Source organism: Phaenicophaeus curvirostris, chromosome 3, assembly GCF_032191515.1.
Source record: "Phaenicophaeus curvirostris isolate KB17595 chromosome 3, BPBGC_Pcur_1.0, whole genome shotgun sequence".
Taxonomy (NCBI): Eukaryota; Metazoa; Chordata; class Aves; order Cuculiformes; family Cuculidae; genus Phaenicophaeus; species Phaenicophaeus curvirostris.
The window spans coordinates 57544870-57571214 of NC_091394.1; the positions used below are offsets into that span (position 1 = coordinate 57544870).

The 26345-nt window shown below is 34.4% G+C and overlaps 1 protein-coding gene across 5 annotated transcripts in view; it reads right to left on the reverse strand.

Moving 5' to 3' along the window:
- Positions 1-456: 456 nt before the first annotated feature.
- Positions 457-26345, reverse strand: part of RB1CC1 (RB1 inducible coiled-coil 1) — a 68059-nt gene continuing 42170 nt past the window's right edge. For 3 of the 5 annotated variants that reach the window (XM_069854090.1, XM_069854094.1, XM_069854093.1), the window contains 15 exons: positions 24365-24551; positions 24202-24283; positions 23325-23386; positions 22209-22312; positions 20227-20353; positions 13422-15337; positions 9682-9841; positions 7429-7537; positions 7070-7310; positions 6514-6565; positions 5417-5464; positions 4684-4742; positions 4044-4180; positions 1454-1524; positions 457-1099 (listed from right to left, as the gene is read on the reverse strand). In XM_069854090.1, coding sequence (XP_069710191.1) covers positions 1022-1099; positions 1454-1524; positions 4044-4180; positions 4684-4742; positions 5417-5464; positions 6514-6565; positions 7070-7310; positions 7429-7537; positions 9682-9841; positions 13422-15337; positions 20227-20353; positions 22209-22312; positions 23325-23386; positions 24202-24283; positions 24365-24551 — 3433 coding nt within the window. In that variant the 3' untranslated portion in view covers positions 457-1021. The remainder of the gene's footprint in view (positions 1100-1453; positions 1525-4043; positions 4181-4683; positions 4743-5416; positions 5465-6513; positions 6566-7069; positions 7311-7428; positions 7538-9681; positions 9842-13421; positions 15338-20226; positions 20354-22208; positions 22313-23324; positions 23387-24201; positions 24284-24364; positions 24552-26345) is intronic. The other 2 variants (XM_069854091.1, XM_069854092.1) reach the window with 2 other exon arrangements.

The window sequence follows — 26345 nt, forward strand, 5'->3', positions numbered from 1 at the left end:
AATACCTCCAGTAGAAAAATTACGTATTGCTATGTAATCAAACTGCTGGAGGAATCAGAGAGAAGCTGCAATAATTACCACAAAATAAATATTATAGTGTTTAAAAGGCACACAAATACTTCAAAACACATACAGATTCAAATCTTTATTGTTTTAAAATACTACATGTCTTTTACAATTACAATAATTTGTTACTTAAATGACTCTTGTATGGTTAATGTACAATGAGTTTTTTCCTGAAACTCAACCATGAAATACAATTTCATCAATATGATTTTTCTAAATAGATTAATACAAGATTTCTGCTTTGCTGGGAAGAACAAGTGCTTCACTTTGAACAAACTGCACAGGTGTCTTCCCTTCAGAATCCGTGTGATCAATCCATCGAAAGTGCTTTTGAAGATTGCAGATCTAACTGACTGATTTTGAAAATCAGTCAATCAAATGACAAAGGGCTTTAACATTAAAGAGCATTTTCATGTAATGAAACAAGTTGCAGTAGTTATTTTTATTCATCTACTGAGGCAAACATGTTGAAGAAAAATTATATGATTATCTGCATGCAATGAACACTCCTCTTTAAATAGTTGATGAATTTTACACATATAAAGAATCTGTTAAAGAGTGCAAGTACTTTGATAATGATTTCACAAAAGGACGTATGCTGGTAATAATGGTAACTAACATTTAACATCTAAATACAAGCTAATGAATATTTAACAGGCAATTAACATGGCTAACAAACCATGTTTCATGTGGTTGCCCTTCGAGAAAATGAACTCATTTGGTCCACACTCCTGAAGTTATCTAGGTAAAAAAATTGGAACAGTTAGGGCCAGAGTTGTTGATGAAATTCTTGTTTCTAAAATGTGACCTGTTAAAAAGTAAAAGCAGTACATCAATGACGTCCCTTGTCACATGACCTCGGTATAAAAAGATGGCCTGGGATTTGGAGTAATGAACAAGCACTGAAGGACAAGTCAAAAAGAACAGAGACAAAATGAACTAAAATTTTATTGTGTTATACTTTCTTGTTCCATGGTACTGCTTTCACTCTGTAGAATTTTGTACCCAAAGGAACTTTAAATCTGTTTTGTGCCTACAAAAAAAAAAAATTAATTACATTAGTAATGTGGGATCATTCCTCCATTTTTTGTATTTTTAAGCAGAAACTCATTCCCACCCCTCAGCATTTACAAGACCCTTTGGAGTCTGCCTAGGTTCTGAACAGTACAAACAGAACTATCCAAGACACTGCTCACTTACTCTATTTTTTAGTTCCCCTTCTCTTGCTATTCACTGACTAAAAAGCAGAGCAGGAACAACAGAACCTATCATAATTTTCATCTCACTTATTATGCAGAGAATATTTTTCACAACTGTTACAAATATTAAATCAGATTTCCTTCTCTACTGATTTTTATCAGATAACTTTCCATTCCTATTTACCTACCTTTTTTGCCTGACAGTACTCCTTTTCCATCACTTTTCCTAGCACCCAAGGTCTCCTAGATGCACCTGAAGCTAAAGAGACAATATATTTATTATTCTGGATAATCAACTACAGGTAACAGGATATTACATTCAATATGGCTAAAGACTACTTGCTACAACAACCTCATTGAAAGCAGAAATTCTTCAAAACCTTTTTTTAAATAAGAAAAATTAACTAAGTTCAGACATCAAGACTGGTCACTGGCATTTTCAAACAAAACAATTTGATTTTTCAGTTTAAATTTTGTTTTAGATGTTAACATTAGAGAAGATAAAAACCAAAGTCAAAACTGAAATTTATTCAGTGATTCAAAATTACTCTAGCAAACACAGCTTGATCTTTCGGCCTGATTTAAGAAGAGAATTTCTTGAAGTATTTGAAAGGATAGAAAGTCTTCTGTACTTGGCCATTATTACTGCCCTCAATGAAACATTTATTTATTTATTTTTCTGCATTAGTGATGGAAATTAGTTACTCATAAATAATAACTTTAAAGCCCTAAATGTCTGCTAGTTTTGGTTGCAGTCTCCTGAGAGTACCTGACACTATTCAGAACAGAGGAAACTAAACAAACTCCATAATAAACTGACAGGTCAAAAGACCAAAAGTAGGCATAAATAAACTTTCAGCTTGTATCTATTTCTGTAACTGTAAAGAACTGCATATTTGCCTTGTATTCTAAGAAATTACATTCATTTAACTTGCTTTGCTCTTTTATAACTATCACTAACAATTGCATGAAAACATCAAAACAAGTGGAAGAAACAGCTCACATATGCTGTGTAATTCTGAAATCAATGCTTTTCTAAGCATGACTATAAGATAGAGAAAATATATTGACTAGATCATGTCACTCAAGAACCAGAATCTGAATGTCAATCTTGCCCTTCAAGACTAATTTGGCCATTGAAAATGAAGCAGATTCTACTCTACTCCACACTCCTACAAATCAGTTCAAAATATTCATATCTGGACTGAATAGTCTACAAGTGATATTTAAATTACAAAAAAGACTTAAGTTGTTTTGAATTTGCTTGGCTTACAGACTTCATTGCTAACAAAGACAGTAAGAAAGATGTAAGCTTTTGGGCTTTTTTTACATTTGCTGGATGAAAACTTCCATATTCCAACAACAAGAGACAACACAGAAACCATGCAGTTCTCAACCAGTTAGTGTTGTCACCACTCTATGTACTCTTAATGTAGGCACAGACAACCTACAACAGCCTAGATTCTTGACACTTAATGCTGCAAGTGAAGAATTAACTATACATTTACAATTTGGTACAAAAGGTCAGATTTAGATGCAACATTTTAGCAGCCCTTAAAACAATACTTTGCGATACTCAGGTTCACAACAATTTTAAGCTACCACAAATAACAATAGAGTTCTGGTTTCATTTTCCACCACTTCTCTGATGAAGAAACAGAATCAAGACATGGTTTCCTTAAGTACTGACCTAGAGACAAACGTATTCCTAAAGCAAATGGTTAAGTCTTTGTGTTCATTTTATGTTCACTTTCCTCAAATTTGAGACTAACTTTGGTTAGCAAGTGCTAAGGAATGGAGCAAGCCAAGGCCATTTGAAAACAGATGGGTCAGTGAATTGTGTACTCAAGCATAATATATAAACTGACATGGCTTTTATCTTCTATATTTACAACAACAGTTTCACATAATTATCTATGCACTACTAATGCCACAATTTAGAATGTAATAAATGTGTAAGGTGTGTTCTTCCCATATGTTTTGCAGTCTCAGAATTCATTTATAGCTTGGTGGTCTTCTGGAGACCTCACAATTATTTAAGAAATATCATCTTTCATCATAACTGAAATCACAGAGTCCTTCTAAACAACATTGAAATTGGGTGGAAAAACTGCATCAACAAAAACATTGCTTGCAAATCTCCATCAGTCATCTACACTTTGTTATTTCAGACATATATTTGGGTTCATAAATTCCAGTCACTTTGCAGAAGGTGAGCTACAAAGAGAAAAAATTCTATCCGAAGACCATCATAAAATCAGTTATTAAAAAAATAATAACAGCATATGCAGTTCTGACAGAAACATTACCTTAAGTTTTGTACTTACTTTCCTCAAAGACAACATTGAAAACATAAATCCACATAAAAATAGGCCGGAGACCTTCACAATTACACATTATTATTCATGCTAATAAATGAACAGCATGAATAACACCTTTGATTATTACCCGATGGGAATGTTTTTACTGTAGACATGTTAACATACTCGGTGTATGTACAAAATTGGCATTTTCTCTCTTTTTGTTTTACAACTTAATTTGAAGATATAAATATTTTTCCCTATTTTTCTAACCTCTATATAAATGTTTTATATAAATGTTCTGCCTGGAAAAACATTTCGCATCAAAACGAACAGCAAAAGCTACAAAGATAACTGACAGCTATCTATATTACATACTTCTCATTATCACACATTTATTAAAATCACTTACTAAGCATTAGAAAGTTAAGTGTTATTTGTAGTAGGAGATAATAATTGGAATTAATCTGACACTTACCACACTCACCTGGTTTGAGATCCAGTGCAGCAAGAGACTCTGAGTGCAAGAAATACAAGGTTGGACTAACAGTAAATAATACGTAGTTGTCATGTCTTTCATCCAAGATAATGAGAACCAAATCGCCAACCTGAAAACTGGAAAACAAAAATCAAGGAACTTAACTAAAAGAAGCATAGAAGCATAAAACTACATTAGTTACACTATGATTTTCTCCCAAGTACTGCATAAATGGAGACTCAGTTGGACAGCAGCACAGACATTTCTACTTATTATGCCAATTCACATAAATTTTGTATTTTCTGAAGTCAACAAAACACTACGTTTTTTTGAAAGTGTTTTTCAAATGTTGTATACACATCACAAATATTTTTTTTCAAAAGAATTGACACTAAAATATAAACAGAAGTACCTAACAATGTATTATTTTTTCATTTTTATATTATTGTTTTTCACCAATAATTATGGTTTAAAAAAGTTTATGCCAACAGGGATGGTTCATTAACTGATGTATAAACTATAAATACGACCTATATGTGTTTTCAGCACAGCACAACAGAAGAACTGTGACATTCTTTAACTACATACTTATAACTGAAGGCATATCCATCTGTTTAGATGAAAGTTAACATGCACTTACTCTCTAATTGCTATTTTTTCAGAATGTCTTGAAGATACTGATGACATGCTCTGGGACATCTATAAAACAGAGAAAAGTTATTAAGTATTGGCAAGCTATGAAGAAATGTACATTGCAGGTAACAATATGGTTAAGATAAATAATTTATTATTGATTTCAAACATTGCCTATTCTTGGAGATTCACTCAAGAAACTAGCACAGTCTGTTCTGCAGCAGGTTTGGTTGGTTGTGGTTTTGATGGGGTGTTTTGGTTTGTTTTTTTAATAACTACCTTTGATTATGAAGTTTCTTCCATAACTGACTTCTCAGTCATTATTTAAAACTAAAGCGCTTTCCAGATCAGTGCCAGTGAAGATTTGTTCTGAGGATACACAAGACCTATGATAGAGCTGTGCACTCTAACACAGAAGCCACTGGCATTCTAAAAAAGGTTGATCGTAATACAATGGAGGTTAAACATCTTTATTGAAATTAAATCCCAGATGCTGAACTGATGGTCTGTGTTCTTTGGGAAGAAGTCTCTTTCTCTCCAGTCCTGTGGATCTTTTCCATAGCAAGACTCCTAAGTTTAGGTACCTCTGAAAGGTTATCAGCCTATTTGCCATTTGTCTTAACACTTAAAACATCTTTCAAGTTAATGAAATTACACTTTTAGATTTTAAAAAACTTAACATTTGTAAGCTTTTCTTATTTTTTCATGAGACTTGAAACATGCATTGCACAAATACCTACCAATCTTTGATTTAATCTCTTATTTTCCTCTTCTTTTAACTGCAAAGTCTGAAAGAAAACCTTACGTGGTTAATACACCTTACAAACATCTTAATGAAGTTTATATGACCAGAGCCAGACTACTTGTACAATATAAATATTTACTACAGTTTTCAGCTTTGAAACAATATCAAAGTATCTTTTGAATACAGTAAAAAAAAGAAAAATTAATTTTAGCAATTACCACAGTGCTACAAAACCCGCTAAGCTTATCTCTATGCTTACCCTTAAGTTAAGATAACATTTTACTGATAGAAAAGCAAAAGAAATGTAATATATTACTGTATCTTCTACCTGTGACAAGTCCTTCATAATCTGATGACAGAATAGAGCATATAAGATCTCCTAGTCAGAAACACCTAGTCACTTGCATCATATAGTGCCACAATCCATTAACAGAAAAAAAAAATCATGTTCTCTAACTGATCACAGATTTTTAGTCTAAGTGATTTTTTTTTGGTGTTGTTTTTTAAAAGTCAGCTTTGAAAAGGCAACGAAAAGGCAACTGGAACGGAGTTAGATACAACCAGATAGTTCAAAATTATCAGAACCAAAAGGATTCCAGTATGACTACTAAGGGTTAATCTAGCCCTTTATGAAGAATAACAACTTCCATTTCACCAAGAAGGTTCACTGAAAGCAATGCTTAAAATAAAAGTTGTAACAGAATTGAAAATTTAACATATGTTTTTCGGACAAGAAGAGGGTTGAGATACAACTTAGAATTCTAGCCTGTAAGACCATGATGATTACTCCAGAAAACTGTAGTTTTAAGCACATTTAAAACAAGTGTCACTTCACTTTTCATGAGGGTATACTGTCAAGATTATAATGCATCCCAGTTAGAACTAAAATTATCTAACCCACATCAACCCAAGGGATTACTTCAATAAATAATCCTGATCTGAGATGAGCACAATGAAAACACATTCACTGGAATGATATTTATAAGCCTTGAAGTTACTACACTATATCAGTGTATATAATTGACCACAGCACAACTTCACACTAATATATATAATACCTAGTTGTAATGCTTAATCTCACAATCTACTCACTCTTTCTAACAATATTATCCTCTGTTTTTCTTCAGACATATGAACATTCTCACTAAAAGAGAAAGAAAAGTGATAGGTTAAAAATGATTTATTTTTTTCGTGATCCATAATTATCTTCCCCCACTCACAGTCTTTACTCAGTGATGAGTGCCATGTATTTGCTAGCACGGAGGGAACAGCAGAGAAATGCCTTAAGAATCAGCATTGACATTCCTGGCAAGTTTAAAAGGGATTCTGCCTCCTCTTTCTTATACTTGTCTTGCCCCAGTCATTGATTAGTTTCTAAAGAAACACGGGGCCATTTCTGTATATTTTGCGTTATTTTCAAAATGCTAGGATGAAAGACAGAGTTCTAAATGCTTCAGCAGTTAACCACACATTTCTGATGATTGTGACATGACAATTAATTCTATGTGTATGTTTAAAAGAGCATTTTTATCAAGAACAAAGGCACCAGGAGTGTTACACATGCTCACTTGTACTGCACAAAACCCAAGAGCAAACACTGAAAGGACAGCATGCTTTGTGTATTTCTACTATAATGCCTCATACTTACTGCACAGCCATCATACTGGTTTCCATTGTGGAGTCCATTCTCCCTTCAGCTGCAATGTCAGAAACCAATCTGTCTGTGTCAGTGGGAAAATCAGCTGCACAGGCTCCACAAACTTCTGAAGCTGCTGCTGAGTAGGTTGATGGAGAAAAATTACTACTTCTCAGTTTATTAACTTCTTCTTCAAGTTTTTTCTTCTCTTCAAGTAAGCGAGCTCGATCTTCAGAAAGTGTTTCTATCAAATCTATGACAAATAAATAAAAATTCTTTTAATAACAGTAGTACTAAGGATGAAAACCAGACTACAGTGAATGGAATTGTCCTGCAAGAAAAGATGATTACTTTTTCAGAAGTTTGCTTACCTTTATCTTTTTCCTGCTGTTGTGTAAGCATTTTTAATTTGTCACTAAGATCATTAATTATATTTTCTTTTTTCATTTTCTCTCTTGCCAGAACAGTGTTAAAGTTGGTCTGAAAACAAAAAGAAGTATTACTGAAATAAGAAATGTACTGTATAAATGTAATGCAAATCATACCACATATTTCAGTTTAAAATTAAAAAAGGAATTAAAATTGTTTACATATTTCTTTGGTGAAGAGATAACACGTCTGTACATTTTGTTCTGAGGTTTCTCAGTAGGATTTTTTTTTATCTTTTTTTAGCACAATAAACACATGCAAGTACAATTATAAGAAATCACAATTAAAAATCAGTATTTTCTAAGTAGTTTTTTTAATATAATGCTTAGATTTCACTTAACGTACAATAGTGGCATATTTCATATTAAAAGGTTACTTTGGGGATTAAACAGGTTATTATGACAAAGCTGCACTGCATTAAAATACATTAGATGTAATAAAAAAGAAAAATATGTTCAATAAACTAGAACCAGAATTAAAAATAAAATTTCAAGTAACGCATTAATTCCTCAGGGAAAAATTAATGTAGAAGTCATATAGGAATTCTGGCTGACAGCTTCAGTAACTGAACATAAGAGGCTAGCATTTCCTTCAATATGAATCTGACAAATCTTTCTGCTTCTTCAATCGCCCTACTAACAATTAACCCTTTCTACTCTTAAGTCTATCCTGAAGAGTGACAAACTACCACCAATCATCTATTAAAAGGTTATTCTGAAATATATTTTCATATTTGGGTAAATTTTAAGATTGTATTGAGCCATGCCCATCAACTCTGCCTCAAAATGTAAGCTATTTGGCAGGCTACACACCTTACATAGGGCACAGTGGTTTTTGGTATATGTCTGTATAACAAAACTATCACATATCACTTGCTTGCTTAAGTAACACCTCTAAGATAACTTTACTGAGGAAGAAAAATGATGCCACAGGTAAGGTTAAAAACCCAGACCATTCGGTGATCACCAAAGCCAGTACAGTAAACTTTCAGCAGTGACCAATACATCATTTTTACGGGGTTTTTTTGAGGGCGTCTGTTAGGTTTTTGTTGTTGTTGCAAGTTGTTTGGTTGATTTTTTTCACCAATAAAAGGTTCCATCTTTCCCTGGAATTTGCTGTTAACACCTCAGAACCTTCCCTTCCACGCTCTGATACACCAAGGAAAAATATTATTAGATAATGAGGAAAATGGTATATTGAGGCATACTCTAGTAGAAAAAGAAATCTTACTATTACCAATGTCATGTATGAAATATTCCTATTAGATTTACTATGCAAGGGTTTCTTCAGTATTAACGTCTGCAGTCCAAAAATTTCAAAAATATTTCTTTCTTTAACTGTGATTCTCTGCTCTCTGCACCAAGTGACTCATAACATCCATTCACCAAGCTGCCTCTCTGTCCTTATTTGATCCTACCACAGCTAAAGTAAGTAGGGGTGCTTAAAACAGAAAATCCTTTCTTAGCATTTAAATGCAACAAAAGCTGTAGATAATAGCTGTTACAAACAAAGATTTAATTTAAGAATTGAAGACTCATCTACAAAATCTGAGAGATTCAAGATGTTTTGAAATTAAAATATATGTGGATACAGATACAATTATTAAACCAGTGCAATATGATTTTGTATCAAGGTTTGGAATACATAGTGTTTCTATGTTTATTAAGTAAAATAATATTTGCTTTGAACCTTAAACATCACCTACCCAGGCTAATAAAGTTTAAAAGCCATTAAGTAGCGTTCCAAATGTATTACTATTTCAAATAATTAATTTTGTGCCATCCACAAATTTTGTATTGTTAACAAATACTACACTTAGCCAGTATCCTTCTTGAGTTCAACAGAGTAATTGTAATTAATTGACAATTTGTATTGCCTGGTTCACAGACATTTAAGGAGGTTTTGCTGGTTGGTTGGAATTCTTTTGTTTGGGTTTCTGTTTATTTTGCTGGGAGCCTGGGGGAGGCAAGTGGTGGGGTTAGATTTTTTTGGTTTAGTTTGGTTCTTAATGTTTAAGTATTGGATTCCATTAATACATCATATCCTGGCTCCAAGTACTACTGCAAATGCAGAATGTGTAAATGTTAAGTAACAAAAAAAAAAACCCACCAGACAATCTACCTCCATAACTTCAAAACAGCAAAAGAAAACAATTAATGGAAATAACAAAAATAATAAAAAATAATCAGCTTTACCTGCTGTTCCGCAGTAAGTGATGTTCTGATGTTCTGCATTTCTTCATTCTTTCTTTTCTCTTGCTCTTCAAGTTGCTCCAAGAACTTAATTTTTTCTTCCTGAAGCTTCTCCTGAAGTTCAGCAACCAAACTTGCTTCAGCAGATGATTCAGTGGGAGGACTTAAAAGAAAATGTTTAGGCTTTAAAAATCCAGCATGTACAGAGTCCCATAATACACAAAATAAACACACAGAAGTCAGAAGTTCCTTGTTGTGATTTTTTTTTTAAAAGTATTTTAATCAATATTGTATTCCAATTAAGTCATTACTAATCTTCAATTCTACTTTTTAATCATGAGCATCCCACCAAATTCTCATTCATGGGCACTGGTTTTTTTGTGTACTACACTGGCTCTGATTTTGAAGCTTTGTTGAGCAGGGAGATTTTTGTTTTGATTTTTTTCTAACATAACAGAATATGTGAAAGTGCTACAAGGAGGAATTGTGACATATCAACTCCCTGAAGACTCTCAGTATGACAAAATGCAAGGCCTCCAAAACTCTCACATAATTAAAGCAATTCAGCAATAAATCAGATGCTAAGGAATCCAGATACGAAAATTAAAACTCTGGGTTTCTGAATCTGGAAAACAGTGGTAACGATCATAAAGAAGGGAAAGCATCAACAGTCATTGAGGCAGGAAGGATAAAAGACCTTAAATGGCTCTCGAAACAAGCAACATTACATAAGTGATGGAAAATATTTGGCCTGACTCAAAGCATTAACTACCCTCCTCCTCTGTGTTTTGGCTTCAGCTATCAAGAGCCACCACTGAAGAACACTGAGATAGACAAACCCCTTTGTTGGGCATCTTCTGTGAAAAAAAGTATTATTTTAAATTTCTATTATTCCTCAACACTGGAATTATACATAATCTAAATAAAATCCCCCAAAATCTAAGCCTCAATCTATATACACGTGCCAAGTCAGGGCATCCTTAAGGTATGGTCTCCTGATGTTAGGTAGGCTGTGCCGAAATCAAAACATCATGTTCTAATATAGTAACACCAACAACTCCTAATGCTAAAAATGCTCGAAGAATTCTTGCTTCATGACGCAAAGATCCTCTGTTAAGACTAAGGGCTACAGAACCTCAGAGACACCAAAAACATTCAGCATGAAGAATGTTAAAGAAAAATTAACTGCGGAGGTGGCACAAAAACTAAAATTCTGACAGCTGCATACCTGATGGGAATTTGGGCATCCATAAAATCATTTGCTCTAGCCACTTCAATAGAGTCTTTGCTGTATCATACAATCTAGCACGTTTGCCTACCTCTTCTTTGCCACCAATTCTCCCTATCAATTTAAGGGAGTACAGAGTTTGCCTGAGACTTACAAACAGAAGGTATGCCTGCACCTTACTTTATAAGCAACAAAAATTCACTCCCATATTATTGTGGATTATCTAAAAGACAAGTTAATACAATAGTCTAAACCCAAAGCTCTTAGTGTTACTAAAACAAAGCAGGTATCGTCTACCTCTCAGACAGGCTGGCTGCCTGGCCTACTGGCTATTGGCAAATAACAGCCAAGTAAAGGATATTGTTATTCTGCAAAGAATTTAACATACATCACTAGTTTTTTAACCTCTTCACTATATCAGGGATTTGGTCTGCAAAAGGTCTTGAAAACTAAGGTAACAGTGACATCATCTTTCTTTTCTTCAGTGTTTTCAAGATATCAAAAGCACATTTCTACATACAGTCAAAACATTACATAGGCGTTACAAATGCCTTGCAGTTTCCTTATCCTTCTTAACCATGATCACTTGAATTTCAGGCACATTATAACCAAAAAAACATTAATTTTCATATGCTGGTAATGTATGGGTCACAAACATTTCTTTGTCACTGCTAAATTTTTTTGTTAGTTTTCATGCAAGTTTAAAGAGTAAACTCCTGATACAAGTGCAATCCTCAAGTCAAATTTAATAATTCATCTCCTATCTGTGCCTTCCAGTCATCTAGTGGAACATTGCTCTTGCAGAAAAGGACAATTATCTGACATGCATGTAGGTACATGCCAAACAAGGGTTGGTTCCTACCATTACAAGTTAACTAATAAATAATGACTGATAAACAAGCCAACTTGAATTACTGACAAAGACTGGTATTTTAGAAACCCAAAACGCTACACAGTGACTTTGAAATATTAAGACAGATTCATGTAACATTCATGCCCTCTAGAGATAAAACACAGCATGTCTTTATTCCTAGAGAAATAAACCTAACAGCAGAATAAATGCACTAAGAAAAGCATTAGGAGGCAAACCATGTTTTAATCTCACACTAAAAATTAAATCACTTGACAGAACTTAAAAGCTACTAACACTTCTTTATACTGAAGCAGATAATATTTCTTTGAAATACATTACTATCTGTTTTATCCCCTGCGTATAATACACACAACTGTGCTCAGTTGTTCAAATTTAAGTGTAGATGGTAGATTTTTAAAATCTGATGACATAGCTACATCTTTTTCCTACTGAGTCAAGTTTTTGAAAACTTCTTGGTGCATTAATACACACAAAAGGAAAAGAACATATGAGAGTTTTTCTCATCTTTTCATCATATTTCATTAAAAATTATTTTGTTCAACTAAGAACAGCAATTCTTAACTATGTTATATTCCAATCAATTTAAAAAGCATATTATCTTGATGCATTTTTTCATACTCTGACATACAATACACAGGCATTAATACAATATAATTTAATGATAGATACATTCACATATCAAAATCCTAATGTAATAAGGCTTAACTAGATAATTCAATTGAAGCAGATATGCAGACTTCCCTTGCATTATGTACATCAATTGCGCACAGCTGTTGGACTCCGCACACACTCTGCATAATCTCCCCTCTCCTTTTTTAAAAAAAAAAATTACATTGATATTCAGAAGTTAAATGCTAACTTAAGTCTGTATTCATGTTCTGCAGTACTCTTCTGGCTTTTATGCCCATTCTGTCCATTTTATTGGTCCTTTCCCATTTCATATACTTGGTATATCATAATACCTAGAAAAAAGTGCTCTATTTAGGTATTGTACAAACAAGATCTATCCACTGTGTTCTTTCATACTACCAAGAACACAAACGACAAATTCTAGCATTTCAAAACAGAACATTTTGTACGTAGTAGTCACATAGAAAAATTCTAGTATTTCAACTCCACAACATTAAGATCTACTCTGCTGACAGGTATTACGAAATACTAAGTAGGCAAGATATGAAAAGTCAGAAAGTGTATGTATAGCCATTTATGGCAAGGGAAAATGTATTTTTCTTTTTAAAATGGAAATACACTGCAGAAATAAACAATGAAAAATGATGTTAGGATGTTCTCTAAAATTATGTTGTTGATGTTGTGTCTCATTATAAAACTCAAACAGATATATAACCATGGCAGCTGAAGTCAATGGAAGTCCAGGTGGCCATAGGACAGTTCTCAGTCGATCATATATACTCCCACTTTTTCACACCACTATTAGGACCAACAAGAACGTATAGTTAGCCAATAAAAGACACAGGAATATCACCACATATAAAACAGAAGCAATTTGAAATGTGAATATAGAAACTAATCCAGATAAACACTATTAGAAATACATAGAAAATTTACTTACTGCATAGTGCATATACCACATAAATTACTTTTATATACTAAGAAAACACAGCAATTTAATTCTTACAGTACCTCCGATTTACTTGCATCTCAAGTTGTTGTATTTTTTCCAAAAGCCCTTTTTCAGCAGCTTCCCTCTGTAATTCAAACTCTTTACAAGCAGTTCGTACTGCATCCTCTTTTTCACAATTGAGCTTCTGAATGAGCAACTGCCTGTCTTGTTCTTGGTTAGATACTAAGAGTTCATTCTCTTCCTTAAGTTTACATATAATAGCTTCATATTTTTCCTGCTGTTCACAGAGGGACAATTTCTCTGTTTTTTCCTTTTCTAGGGCATTCGTTTCCAACTCTAATTTACTTTGTAGCTCTGTTATTTGCACTGAAAGTCTTTTTTCTGCCTCAGAAGTTTTCTGATGAAGAAGTGTTACTTTATTTAGTTCAGATCTAAGCAAATTTGATTCTTCTTCATATCTGTCTACTAGCTCAGAAATACACTGATCTTTCTCAATTGTCATGAGAGTCCTTAGTTCCGACAGGCCCACTTGATATTCATCACTGTTAATTTGTATTTTATTGTTTAATTTATCTATCTCCTTTTTTAAGCTTTCAGTTTCCTTTTCAATCTGAAATTTTAGCGTCTCCTGTTGCTGGTTTCTGCTTTCTTCCAAAAGAAGCTTCATTTCATCAGTTTCTGCCTCTTTCAGGGCAAGTTCAACTTCTAATTTGCACCTCAAATCAGACAGATCTGAAACCTTGATTTGTAACTCTTCTACTTGTTTTTGTTTCTCTTGCATAACTACTGCATGAGATTCCTGCATTTGTTCAAGTCTATGCTGGTTCTCTCTTTTTAATTTATCTAAGCAGTCCTTGTGCTCAGCTAGCACCTTCTCAAATTCCTGTAAATGCCTGGCTTGTAGGTTGTTTTCCAGTTCTTTTAAATGGCTTTGCTCCAAACTCTCAAGTTCTGCCCTCAGGAGTTGTAGCTTTTCATTGTTTTCAACATGAAGTTTTTTCAAGTCTTCAAGCACTATCTCACGTGACTGTCTCAGTTCCTTAATTTCACAATTCTGGGTCTCCATTTGGCATTCCAATTCAAGTAATTTCTGGTCTTTTTCATTCTGAAGACAAACTACAGCTTCTTTCTCATTTTTCACCATTGCAAATTCATCATTCTTATTTTGAAGAACTTCCTCAAGGCCTAATAAGTCCCCTTTTAACTTTTTTATCTTCTTTTTACTTTCTTCACTATCCTCCACTAATTTATTAATTTTAGTTTCATATTCACTTTTCAAAGACTGTAATTCTTTTTGATGTTTATCTTTTAGTGTTTTTTCAAGTGAAAGTTTTACCTTATCAATAGTACTTACTATTTCTAACGAAGTGCATTTTAAAGAATTAGAAAAGTCACACTGTTCTCTTTGTACAAGTGTTCTAAAGTGGCAAAGATCTTCTTTTATACCTCTTAAATGTACCTTTGAGTCATGGGCAATAACCTTACATTTCTCCATGCAAGCACTGAGGGATGCATTTTCTACTGAAGCTTCCTTTATGCAAGAAGTTGTATCTTGCATACGTCTACTGTCTATTGCATTGATAACTGAAGAATAAAGAGATTCCACCATCATTTCCGGACTTTGTGGATCACTTATTACATTGGGAGATACTGGATTTTCTTCTATTACAAATTCATTTACTGCTGACATAAAGTCAGATTCTGGACTTTCTGCAAATGAATCCAAGTCTAATGGTCCTTGCTTAAGAACTTGCTCCAAGTTTGGATGGGCAATAGTTTCAAAATCAAATGTATGTGCATCAATGCTGTCTGGAGACAATTCTTCTAATGGAGCTGGGGGACACACAGGAGGACACAGGGGACCCTGAAGACTCAGTGATGGAGGAGTTCTTGAAGAGGTAGCAATTGCAGTTCCTGTTGTACTTTCCATTCTTGGTGTTGTAGCAGATTGTGGCGATGCTTGACTGTTGGAGGCCTACAAGTTATAAGATATGAAACAAAGACTTAGAGATAAGCAAAAACTAATATTTTAAAATGATCAAAAAATACCAGGCAAAACCAGAACTTAAGATGTCAACCTTATTATCCGTAACGGTCAACGTACAACATACATAAAACTAAAATTTAAGCCAAAAAAGCAGATATTCAGAGAGATTTTTCACTTTCAAAGAAACACCTTTTGTAAATACATAAATACAGAACGCTCATCTATCCTTAAGTCCTAGATAGATCACACATAATTTGAAAGACTGAAACATAAGTCTGGATTATACAAAAGACTGAAGTAACCAGTCAGAAATAGGTTTGTTTTCTAATAGTCTATTAATTTCAGTTTTCCCAATAATTCTGTTACTAAAATATTTCTCATTTTATTGTTGCTAATACTGCTATTAAAAATCAGCGTAATCCAGTTACTACTAACATACTAAACCAGGATGTTTACAAAAAGCTTTACTACAATAAAACTGTTGCATACCAACATATCAAAATGACATATGAGAGTTGTTCTGCTTGTGAGAGTGCAGCAGTTGTACAGTATAACGAAAGGTACATTGTAATCAAAAGCAACATTCTGCCTTTTCAGAATGCAAGACAACAGCCTGAATGGATCTCCCCCCCCGGCCTTCATGAGGCATCCTTCATTCCAAATTTTTCTCATTTTGCCACTAGACCCTGGACACCATAAAACCCAATTTTGCAGTACCAGGTCCTTCAATGTTCAGCTGAAGAGTCAATGGTTAGAATAACTACCCATGAATAACAGTAGCCTGCAAACCAATACAAAGATCAAGTAAAGCTTTTACACCTCCACAGAACTGTTCCCAAGTATCTGTGATCAATTCCAGTACTTAAAAATGGATCTCAGTTATTTCAAACACAACATACTTTTTCTTTACTGCCATGTAATATATACTTTTAAGTGAATTCAGCTGAAGTTTGCTTTATCATAGCTGCAATAGCTGTAACCGGAGGCCAAGTTACACGCACTTATTTCTACACACGTGGAATTCAATAAAGCACTACTTCGAAATGCATTAAAAAATAATCAAGCTCAGCAAGGCCTTAGAGACTGTGGAAACCGTCTGTATTCTGTGGTTTTTCAAGCTTTTTTTGTACATGACAAACTAAATTTTACAGTCTGATGTATGTACAAGATTACACTTTCAGCTATAGACTTTATCTTTTAATTTATTTAATAAAGTTATCATAATAAAATCACTGGTCAAAAGCTTTGTTTGACAGAATAAGTGAAGGAAGCAAATATTCCAGTCTATCAGAACTAAGAACAAGTGGTGAACTGGTACTATTTTATACTATTAACTATTAAATACAACAGGGAATATAAAAGTCCTAATACCAACAATATCATCAGCAGATTCTTGGAACAAAAAAAAAAAAATAAAACTTAAGCTTCAGCAAGTGCAGAATGCATCCCACTGGAAGCCAAAAAGCAATGCACAGCATCAATATCCTCTAAGGATGCATTCCTGAAAAAGTTTGTAATAGGATGCATAGCAAAGCAAATGTTCCCAAGAAAATTACAGTGAAATACACACAGTTGAAATATGCAAGGACAGCATCTGTGACAGGCAGGATGAGAGGCATGAGCAGACTATCAGGATCAAGAGCTGGAAGAGATGCTGAGCTTTTTGAACGGATCAGTGAAAGACCTCAGATGCCTTGCCTGTAACACCACAGCCCAACCATTACCTTGCTTTTCCATCTGTCCTCCTTGAAGGACTTGTTTGATCTTACTCATCTGAGGAACGTGACCATCTTTAAAAGAAGCTGTTCCTAAAGACTCATGGGAATATTTCTAGTAGAAGACTTTCATAAGTTTGGTCTCCAAGTGTTGAGGATCTTTCAGAATGGTGCTCCTCTCCAAAATATAAACATTGCCTCCCACTGACAATTTCGATGACTATGCTCATGCCTCTTTTCCAAACTGTCCACACTGTCTGCATACATTTAAACTGCATTTGCTTTCTTTAGTATGTTAGTTTCCATTGAAGAAACTTTTGCTATCCATTGAACTCAGCTGCTTGACTGGCAACAGTTAGTGGCACTGGACAATAAATGGTCTGTAACAGAACTCCAAACAACCCAGACAGAAATGACAGATATTGGACTCCTGATGTAAAAATAGCTGGGTTTCATTCCCGAATCTTTTACAAAGGGCTGTTAATGAAAAAGGGGCCCTATTTTTCTCTGGAGCATGTAAATGTTCTCTTAATGGAAATGTAGTGTGACTAACTTAATTCTGAACTGAGATTTAGGAAGAATCTATTTCCAGCTGACGCTCATCTATTTAGCAAAGCTACATTTACACCTCACATGTATTAGCCTTTGCACCTATACCAATGTAAATTATTCAATGATGAAAACCTCTGTAAAAAAATCTAAAAAAATGTTGAAGGATTTTTGCATATGCTAACACATCCCTGGACTAAAAGCATATGTTTTAGATAAGAAAAATTTAACACGGATAAACCAGAGCTTTAACAGTAATAAAAGCTAGCACCACAGATGTCAATAAGTGCATACTTTTAAGTGCACAGCTTTTCTCTCCCACCCAAGCAACTATAAAAAATCTGCTGCTGTGGATCATGCAGTAGAACGAACTCCCACCTCACCCAGACAGAGCTAAACTGCTGCACTATCAACAAGCCAGGGAAACTATCCCAGTCCGACTTAAGAACAAACAAGCTTCTGCTACCAACTTCACAAAAAGGGAGGCTATGGTTGAACATGTTTCCTCAGGAGAGTACAAGAGCAACATTCTGCTTTATGGGCAACACCCATCGGCCTCAAAGTCATTGCCAACTCTGCACCAAGCTGGTGCAATATCTCACAGTCTGCCAACAGAATGAGTAGGTGCATGAAGCTCTAGGCATCTTCAGGACTATTCTTAAATGTTTATTCATCCTTCCAATTATGTACTGTAAATTCCCAGCAATACTAGGGAGATAAAAAGAAGATTTTCTAATTATGTTACTAATTCTACACAAAAAAAGAACACATGCAAAAGTAGTATAATTTAAAAATCACTTCTTGATCATCTGTGGAACAAAGCAATACAGAGAAAGACCTAGTATCTTTCATCAAGTAGTAACAAAAGCACTGTCCTTGAGAAGGAAAAAATATCTTTTACATATCTATTTGCTACACATCGAAGAAAGTTCAAATCAATCATTGAAATAACACACAGAGATGGGTGTTTTCAAGATGACATCATGAATGGCCCAGCTCGGACTATGCAATGCAATTTACTCTAAGGAAAGACAAAATTATCCAAATCTCTCTAAGTACTTGAGATTTCTGAGTCAGCCAAGAATCCAAACTGGTCAAAGCACAGCAAAATAGAAGAGTGGAAAGAACAGATTCTCCCTATTTAGCAAACATCTATTTTTGTGCAGCCAGATACTGATAAAAATTTCTCAGATAAGCAAGTCTGAAAAAAAGAAGGCAAACCATCAAGACTTGAACAATTAAGGCATCTTTCCTTATTTTTCTACTGCTATTATGTGTATTTTTAATTAAAACTTACTCTTTTGATTTATTTCCCACTTTCGACATTGCAAGCCTTAGTGAAAAATTCATTTGTTAGAACACCTGTCACTATCCTGGTTTCTTATGAGATACATTTCAGGATGCTGAAATGCAGTTGGGGGGTGAACGTCTATATTTCAGAGCATGGTCTGTTGGAAGAGCATGTTCAGAAAATGTCCAGACTTTCACAAAATTTAGACCGCTCCTACCCATTCCATTGGCTAATACAGGGGTCATGCTCTAACACTGTTCTTAATGGCTGTTCATATGAAAAAAAAAATCTTCATAAGAAGAGAAAAGAGCTCAGAAATGACAAATTATATACCTTTTCTATATTACATAAAGAGCAGCTCAGACATCATATTTCACATAAAAGACTTTCAGTAAATCTCTTGTTCAAGTTCCAGAGGAACAGGATGTTGGAGTACTTCATGTGACCTGATTTAAGCAGGAATTTGCTAATTTGAAGCTGCAGTTACAGAAGATGCTTACAAACACACTGTAGATAATACGGACTCACCCAAAATGCCACCTTCTTTCTATAGCAAAACTGCTAAAGAAATTCAGTTTGAAGCAGTCAGCTTCACATAAAAATTTAAGCATTGCTAAACTCACCTAGAGTTTCACTGGGATAGGCTACAGTCAGAAGTTAAAAGGACCCCATTTGGTATATTATGAAAATTGAATGCACAGAGGCAATCAAAAGTGACAGAAAGAAACAGAGTTTCTACGGAAAGAATCTGCTTGACAGGCAGAGTGAAATTAGGAGGGGATCTTTTTGCCATCTGTTCTTTCTAAACTCAAAGACAGACTGCATAAATTTCTTCTATTCCCCAAAAAAGCAGGATTAAACAAAGGAATATCCAGGCTAACAAGGACAACCAATCAAGGCCCTAAATTCTCCTTAACTGCTCATGCCAAAAGGACTTACAAAGCAATGCAAATAACTGGTAGTAAAAACTTCATTAAATACAAACTAAAGCAGCAAAGGCAAAATGCACACATTTTGCACATAGAAGCTTGAGAAAATAGCAGAAAATTGAAATATTATCAGAATTATTCTACAATTTCTGTGGAATACAAGTATCTTAAATGTTTAGAAAATACACAATATCTTTTGACTATTCTCTAGGTAGACTTTATTCATCACAGGGCTCAAAATTATCAGATTACTTACTAGCTATGAAAACAAATAATCTTTACATTTGTAAAACAATGTTTCTTTTTGAAGTGGTTGGTAAAACAATATTATGACAATATTCTACTCTTCTGAATAGAATGCTCTATTTTCTTGGTAAAGAAAAACAAAAATACCTTTTGTTCATTCAGCAGGTCTGTAATGGTTTGTGACATTTCATCCAAACTCTGTGCTGCCTTTACCAGGTTATGCAGAGCACGTACATGCTGGTGAAGAGGTTCAAAGTCACAAAGTATGGGAACCCTTAAAAAAGTATAAGATTGATTTTATTTTTCAACAATGTAATCTAATATTCAGATATATCAAATTATTTTATCTTCCAACAAGTCAAAGCTTCCCTCTACGTAAAGTTTGCACTTTCTTCACATCATCTATTTTAGATGGAATATCCATTAAGACCATTGGGTATTTCTGTGTAAAATTTAGAACTTGAGAGCTCTCAAGAAGTAGATAACTATAAACATAATGATCAAGTAGTATGTCAGTCTTCCTTCTAAGGAAAACATTTACCAGTAGTACCTAGAGCTGCAACAGTAATAGAACAGAATTGATGGCGATTAGATCTGTAATTGAAGCACTTATGTTTGCAAATGACGCTACTCTCCATTTGGATTGTCTTCAGCCCAGCTCTTCCTCTGAAGTAGCTATTAATTCTCTACTATTTTATTTTAATTACAGGTAACCCAAATTAAATGACTGATTAATGTGTAGTGATCACATTGCAAGGCAAGCTTTTGATTGCAAGTTTTCAAAACCTCTGGAGAAGTAACATTTATTTTTTCTTGAGGGTCTGTATATACAGACTTTTTAATGTGTTCAGAAATAGCACCACTGAAGTTGTGAAGCAGGAGTTCATTTAAACTAACAGTATAATAAAAAGCTTATTACACTTCAATATATTTTGTTCTCTGATCAATATATAGGGTAAGTCTAGTGTAATTTTGTAGAATTAAGATTTCAGTAATTGTTCAAACATGTAAATTCAGAGGACTGAAGCACTATATGAAAACAGGAGCATCATTTTAATTATACAGCTCAGGGGTTCAGTGCTGACAAAAAAGGCCTTTGTGTTGGAACGCAGTTTGTCTATTGCTTGCTCTTGAGATGTTACATGAAAATATTGAAGAAAGTACTGCTCAATCTTCTTCTGAAGTTCAGTGTCTACCAAGGTGTGCGACAACTTTGCCCACTTGAGTCACAAGCCCACCACTACCGACAATATTTTCCTCAAATGTAATCCTGAGCCCAGAAATCAAGAGGAATATGGTATAATCCCACCTCTGTTGCCATCAAGTGGAAAGCTATGTCACTGCAACTTGGACCAAATAAAACAGGTTAGTGATTGGTTTTCTGACAATAACTCGGCAAAATTCTTCCTGAACTCAGTCCAAACTTCCCAAGAAGGCTGTAAAATTCTCACAACCTGCCAAATCAGGCAAATATCAGTAATATGATACTATAGCTTGTATTTTTTTCCTGCAGAATCACTGATGAGCAAGACTAATCGCATGGCAAGAGAAGTTAAAGGGTACATCTGCTGTATCATGATGGAGGGCAAATCCACTCTCAAACAGACTTAGATCACTATATTTATTTTTAACTCCAGCAGCAATATCATAAGGATGGCCGGGAATTCTGAATTAGAAAGAATGCCAGAATAAAATCTCTACGATCTCATGCGGGGCTACAGAAATTTATTTTATTTCCTCCAGAACACCACTTAAAGAGCAAATGAAAAGAAAGCATTCTAATTCTCATCTGACAAAAACATGTACGAAATTATGAGTTTCTTTAGGTTTAAAATTGACAATATCTTTCGCGATTTTCAGCTATGAGGCAGCACAAAGGAATGTCCAACATACTTTACATCTCAATACAGAACATGTCCAGATCATGCAAACTTGCATATATGAAGCATACAGACAATACATATTCGCATTAAGTCAGTGAAGACCACTGCTGAAGAATGATACCAGTTCAAAAAATATCCCTGTCCCTTCCTTACAAAAAAATGAAGTGGGAGTGGAAGGGATGGAAGGAGGTAACAGCAGGGGGAAGATACTTCCAAAGCATACAAAAGTTTAAAAAGGTGCTTTACCTGAGTAACGGTTGTACTTCTGAAGGGCAAAATGACTGCAAAAACTGCAAGTCACTTAACGAGATATCTGGAAGTTCACTGTCAAATCTTCGAGGTTTTCGTGTCTGTATTACAAAGATATTAATTTACACATTGTTGTTAAGGTAAATAATATCAAGATAACTAAGGAAGGATTAAAAAAGAGCTTAACTAATAACAGAAAAAAATGGTGTTAAACTGATTCCTAAGGATTTCATGTTTTTTTAAAAGAACCACGTCTAGCCCTAGTCTCCTAAAAAAATTTTTACATTTATACTCGTTAATGTATCCATAGTACCTTGGGCAGCAAAAGAATAGAATATTTCACTTGGAAGGTACATACAACCATTGCCTGCTCCAACTTTCTCCCTACCACAAAGCTTCATTAAACTTTTTAACACATGCTTTAATGTTTAAGAATAAGAGATGGCACTGAGTCTTTACTTATTGTGCTGCTAAACAGAGCAAAGTAATTCAGTCCAGTATTCAAAATACTGAGATAAGTAGCATTTTTCCAAGTATCTTTTAAAAAAAAGCCACAAATAATCTGAAAAGGTTAAATAAAACAAAGTGAGATGGCAACATTAGGACCAGTGAAATTTATCTTACTTGAATTAAACAAGCTGTATGAAATCAAAGTTAAAAGGCAATGCTTGATTACAGCTATGCTTCTTTACCCCTTCATGTTAGCAGCCAACAGAGAGGCAAAAATTATCATTCACTCATACAGTGATTATAGAAAAACATGAAAAACTTCTACTTGCTTTCACCATCCAATTAATTATATGACTTTATAATTCAAAAGAGGATTATATGATCAGATTATCCCTCTTGGCTTATTTTTTCTGATCATAAATAGCAATCTTTTTTGCAATATCAGACTCCTTGTTAACAGGGTATTGAGTTAACATTTCCTCTCCCACCACACTGCAAATTATGATGTTACTATCATCTGAAACAGCAAAGAACAACACCTTTTTCACCTGTGTCAGAGCAATGTGACAGGTACGTAACTGGAATTAATTAAGCTTAGATTTTTAAGGTATGAAAGTACTGTTTGTAAATAAATATATATATATATAGAGAGAGAGTACATACACAAAAGGATGGAGGCCAGGAATCAAGCCCTCTAAACAAACGATTCCTTAGGAAAGACTTCCCTGGGCAAAGAAAAAACAGTCATTTAAAAGAAAGAAATGCAACATATATACAAAGCCTCAAGAAAAACCAAACAATTAAGCTACACCAGCTTAACAAATGAACTAAATTTGAAAGCATAAGTAACTATGCTATTTCCTGACAACATAAAAACTGCAAGTGATCACAGAACTTCACAAAACCCACCATCCAAGTATAACTTCTCACTTAACTGAAGCCTTTTTGGCTTAACATTTAACCCTGCGAAAGCCTCAACTCCATTTTCAAATTTTCATTGTTATCTCCTTTAAAAAAATTGGATAGTCTTTTGCTCAATTTCCTGTTAGCAGTTCATTCAGAACATAAGTTGCAAACTTTGCAGAAAAAAATGCCAGATTTCTTTTACCAGTATTTTTTTTTAAATTTCTGGTCAAGCTTTTTAAACATAAGTCTTCATTCTTGGTTTTCTTCTGAAGTAGTATAGCAGAAGTCCTAGCAATACCCAAATATCTAGTGAAGATGTACATTAACTCACAGAACACATTCATACAGAAACTCTAGTCAAGTGTAATATTTAGAAAAATTATCTTTTACAAGCAATAAGTTAATTGGAACTTGAGTGGTATTTTGGATAATCTATATCAAGTAGTTCATTAATTTGATTAACAGAAAAATATTTTATTTGTAATAGGATCATACAGCACACTGGAAGCATTTCCTATTTAAGTAAAAAAATTATACAGGTATTTAAACTATAACATGATGAAAATATTTTAACTGCAAAGATAAGAGTCATATGTAACCACAATCATGACTTCATAGAAGAGAAAATACTTACTGAACAGTTTACCAAAAGATTCCCTTTTTGCCTTTTCAGCTTCGTATAGGTGTTTCCCATCTTTTATTAAAGCACCCGCCCACTATGGAAGGGAAAAAAACCAAGTTAGTTGTTAATTTATACATTGATACAAAGGTTTGCCCTCCAAGTTTTACTTACTTACCTCCCTGTAGTGTTTTATGAACATTTTTCGCCTCACAACCTCAACAACAGCTAGACAGTACATTTGAGGAACAGTACTGAGAGCTTCTACAACCTTGACCCTTTCTAGCAGCTCTGTTACAAGACGAAGCAATGCTTGTAGTTTCTCTCCATCTTGGTCAGCATGAAGCATTACAAAACAACACCACCTATAAAAGCAGGTTACACTTTAGAATATAACAACTCAGTCACCTTTTCTGCATTTAAATTTCACTAAAATAGCAACATGTCTACATGAACTGAACAATGACATAATTTCAAAAGGGACAACAGGCTACCTGGAAGTACTAAGCAATCCAGAACTCAGTAATTGCCTTGCAGTTCCCTGTTAACTTCTCACAGTAAGATATCTATATCAGTGCTCAAAAAAAGGACCACTTACACCACCATATGACCTAAGGTATTGATTGGTTCCAGAGAAAAAGAAGAGACTACTTCCTGTCTATAAATCTTAAAAATACTTATTGAAAAGCATTAGCAAGAAATATTAAGGGTAGGAATACCGTGAAAGGCAAGATCAAAATACTGTTTGGGAAGTTCACACCATCTACTCAAGCCTCATGGCCTCAAGCTCCACCAGGGGAAGTTTAGGCTGGACATTAGGAAAAAATTCTTCACAGAAAGGGTGATTGGGCATTGGAACAGGCTGCCCAGGGAGGTGGTTGATTCACCTTCCCTGGAGGTGTTTAAGGCACGGGTGGACGAGGTGCTAGGGGGCATGGTTTAGAGTTTGATAGGAATGGTTGGACTCGATGATCCGGTGGGTCTCTTCCAACCTGGTTATTCTATGATTCTATACTCATGCACTACAAACAGCAGCCCCTGTAATATACAAATTCTCACACACTGTAAGCACATCTTAATTTATCTTATTGATGCAATCGAGACTTTAATTTCAAGCACAGTCAACGTAACTAAATCATAAAATAACTACTGGAAAAGTGATCAACTGGTGTGTTTGATGGAAAACATTAGCAGCAACTTTGCCACCAGAGAAGACATAAGGTGGAGTTACATCCTGCAAGTAACAAAAAAACCAAAAGTGGTTTTATTGACAGAAGTAAAGTAAAAGTGAACAAATACAAAGAAGCAACTAGGAATATAAACTATCAGATAAACTAGGAGACATGCTGTTGACTTTCTCATAGTAATAAGTAATAAGAAATAAAAAGAGGGCAAACCCAACAAGTGGCCAGTTCAAAACAAAGGGAAATAAATTTTCCACACAACGTATAGCTAAGTTGCAGAACGTGCTAAAAACCAGGGGTTTGTGGATTCAAAAAGAAGCTGGACTAGGTATGGGAAAGCCCCTCCATCGGCAATTAAAAACAGAAGAGCTGCTTCTAGATCAGATAAGAATGTTCTTCTCTAAGAATACTTACATACATTAACTCTATGTTCTTTCCTTATTATTAGATTCCCATTATGGTCATTTGCTACTACCTGCTACTGAAGACAAGCTAGAAGAATCTAGCTTGCAAAATAGTTAGATGCAAAATACAGTGGAGGGTTTTTTGCATGTTTGGTTTCATTTTTTTCCCCAGGGTTGGAAGTGGGAGTGCATTGTTGGGTTTGAATGTTTTGGTTTATTTGGTTGTTTTTTTATATCTATACTGTATTTTTCCCCTCAGACCTATCCTCTTTGCTTTAATTCTCCAGATCTCACTAACTTCTTCCTTAAAAAGGGTGCAAGCTTTTTCCTCTAACAACTTATCAATTAAATGTATACTGCACAAATATTTTAACATCTAAGAAATGAAAGCAATATTTTATGGCAACCTAGGTCCTACATGCTATCCTTAAATACATGCTACAGTGAAAAATGGTGAAAGAAGTAATCTTTTCACTGGGCTAAGAGCAGATGCACAGACAAAGATAGACATCTACATTTCAATTTACCTAGCAGTAACTTTACAAACACAATAGGTTCTTTGGTGCGAGTG